At 46.6% G+C, this 2,117-nt stretch overlaps 1 protein-coding gene across 1 annotated transcript; it reads left to right on the forward strand.

The window, feature by feature from the left end:
• Nucleotides 1-1,025: 1,025 nt before the first annotated feature.
• On the forward strand, nucleotides 1,026-1,631 carry LOC119737918 (vasopressin V1a receptor-like). The gene has a single exon (XM_038212572.1). It carries the CDS (start codon nucleotides 1,026-1,028, stop codon nucleotides 1,629-1,631), a length of 606 nt encoding a protein of 201 aa, XP_038068500.1.
• Nucleotides 1,632-2,117: the final 486 nt, after the last annotated feature.

Below are 2,117 nucleotides of genomic sequence, written 5' to 3' on the forward strand. Positions count from 1 at the left end.
TCACGGTTAGAGGGTAACTCTAACCCTATCCGTTAATCTTTAACAGCTAATCATATCCCTAACCTTAGAGTTACCCTTTAACCATGAGGCTAACCTCCACCCCCCCCCCTTTTTCTTCAATTTCTTCCCCTTTTTCTTCAACTGTCACGGCTGACTGACTGACTGACTGACCCCCCCCCCCCCCCCCCGACTGACTGACTGACTCCCCTACTGACTCCCCGACTGACTGGCTGCCTGGCCGCACTTTGTGAGCTGGGAATTCTATCGTATTGGACAACCCGTAATGAAAATGAATGGGCTAGATCCGGCCCATTGTGCAGACCAGATAGATACATAAAAATTGACTTCCAGTGAATAGCCAATCTAAATCAACTAAATATAATTTTGTGGCCAATTGTACGAGATTTACGAGGCTTGTTTTGTCTTGTTTATACCGATATTACCACTGGCTGTGTTCCAGTGGCCACTTGTTGAACCACTAAAAGGAGGGGCGTAAGGACACGCCCCCGCTCCGAATTAAAATAACAATAAATGAGCTGTCCAAGAAATGTTCCCAAAGTTACTTGCTACCCCGGATATTGGGCCCTGTCACGCCCTAAATTGTGTCAATACTCTTGTGTATATAAGTACTTCCTGGCGAGTATAATCTTTCTTCCAACTCAATGCCCCACACGCCGCATAGACGCAAGCGCTATGTTACCATGGCATCAATTTGTCTACGAATCACAATGGACGGAAAACGTCTGCGAGTGACAGCACCCATGATGATGATAATGATGTGAGGTTTAATGATTAGCAGTCTAAAGGAAGCAGATCGGACCTGAGTGCTGTCATTCGATTTACCTCCGGTGATGAAATGTGCTGCGTCCTGTGCATCTTGACGAAGAATTTCTTTTCCCGAGAGTCTGTGTGGTGAAACATATGATGTGAAACCTACAATACCCATTGCTGTTTTGGAAAGTTATTGGAATAGCTTGTGGTACTTGAAGGCTCCTCTATCATTAAGGGGAACTTCAAGTTCTATAATGGCCATTCTGTCAGCTCTCAACACCAGTGTCGCGCCTTCCATGTCTAGGGCTGATAACTCATGTGACACTAGCATTCTTGCAATCACGTTGTTTGTTAAAGCCGTGGTATTTGTCTTTGGAATACCTGGTAACTGTCTGATCCTGCGTGTCTACTGGACCAAGGCACGAAAGACCAGCACCCACGTTCTGATCATGGCCTTAGCCTGGGCTGATCTGTCCGTTTGCCTTATCTTGTCTATTAGCATTGTGGGACTTGCTCTCGAATGTGGAGGCAACGGTAGAGACTTCAGTATGCTGATCACGACTCTTTGGGATATTGGTATAGGTGCTTCGTTTGGTATCACCGCTGCGATTGCTGCAGATCGCTATGACTGCATATGCCGGCCACAAAGACGGTATTGCACGCCAAGACGGGCCAAGGTAGCTGCTTTCGTTATCTTGCTGTTCTCGGTAATATTTAGTATTCCTGGAAGAATAAGAAATTACCTGTACCCGCCCATGTTAGGCATAGACCTACTTGTGCCAGTTGTCGAAAACATTACTGTGTTAATAGCACTTGTAACAATCGGGATTTGTTACGGAAACGTTTACGCAGCAGTCTGAAGACATGTGAAAGTTGGTGCCATCCCTGAACGCACATCAACGCAAGATGATCAGGTCGCTACCAAGATCGACAAAAACCGAAAAATACCACCGGCACAATCGGCTCTACCAAAGAAAAATCAACTGAGTGCGGCTATCAATAACCATATGGCGAAAAGGGGAAACGGTTCCGAATGCAACAGCAAATGTTCGACACAACCGCCATCAGATGCTCCGGTTAGAATCGAAGCTAATACGTCCATTGTCGACAACGAGGTGTCGACAGTTATCAATCTGGCAAACACCAACTGTACGACTCATCATGCATCTACTTCCAGGCGGGACATTCTTGAAGTTCCCCAAAATGCAAATGGAAATCTTTTGAATCCTGCCGAGCGAGATTCCAAAGCGGGACCGGAAAGCGTTTCTAAAGCAGTTTCAGAGCAAGGCTGTAGACATGAGGGCGGGGACAGGAACCACCGTGAAGCAACGGACGCCGGGAGAAGA

This window comes from Patiria miniata, unplaced genomic scaffold, assembly GCF_015706575.1.
Source record: "Patiria miniata isolate m_02_andy unplaced genomic scaffold, ASM1570657v1 HiC_scaffold_3, whole genome shotgun sequence".
Classification (NCBI taxonomy): domain Eukaryota; kingdom Metazoa; phylum Echinodermata; class Asteroidea; order Valvatida; family Asterinidae; genus Patiria; species Patiria miniata.

What these genes read in the sequence shown, in the direction of transcription:
- LOC119737918 (XM_038212572.1), top strand. Translation starts at nt 1,026, where the DNA reads ATGGCCATTCTGTCAGCTCTCAACACCAGTGTCGCGCCTTCCATGTCT.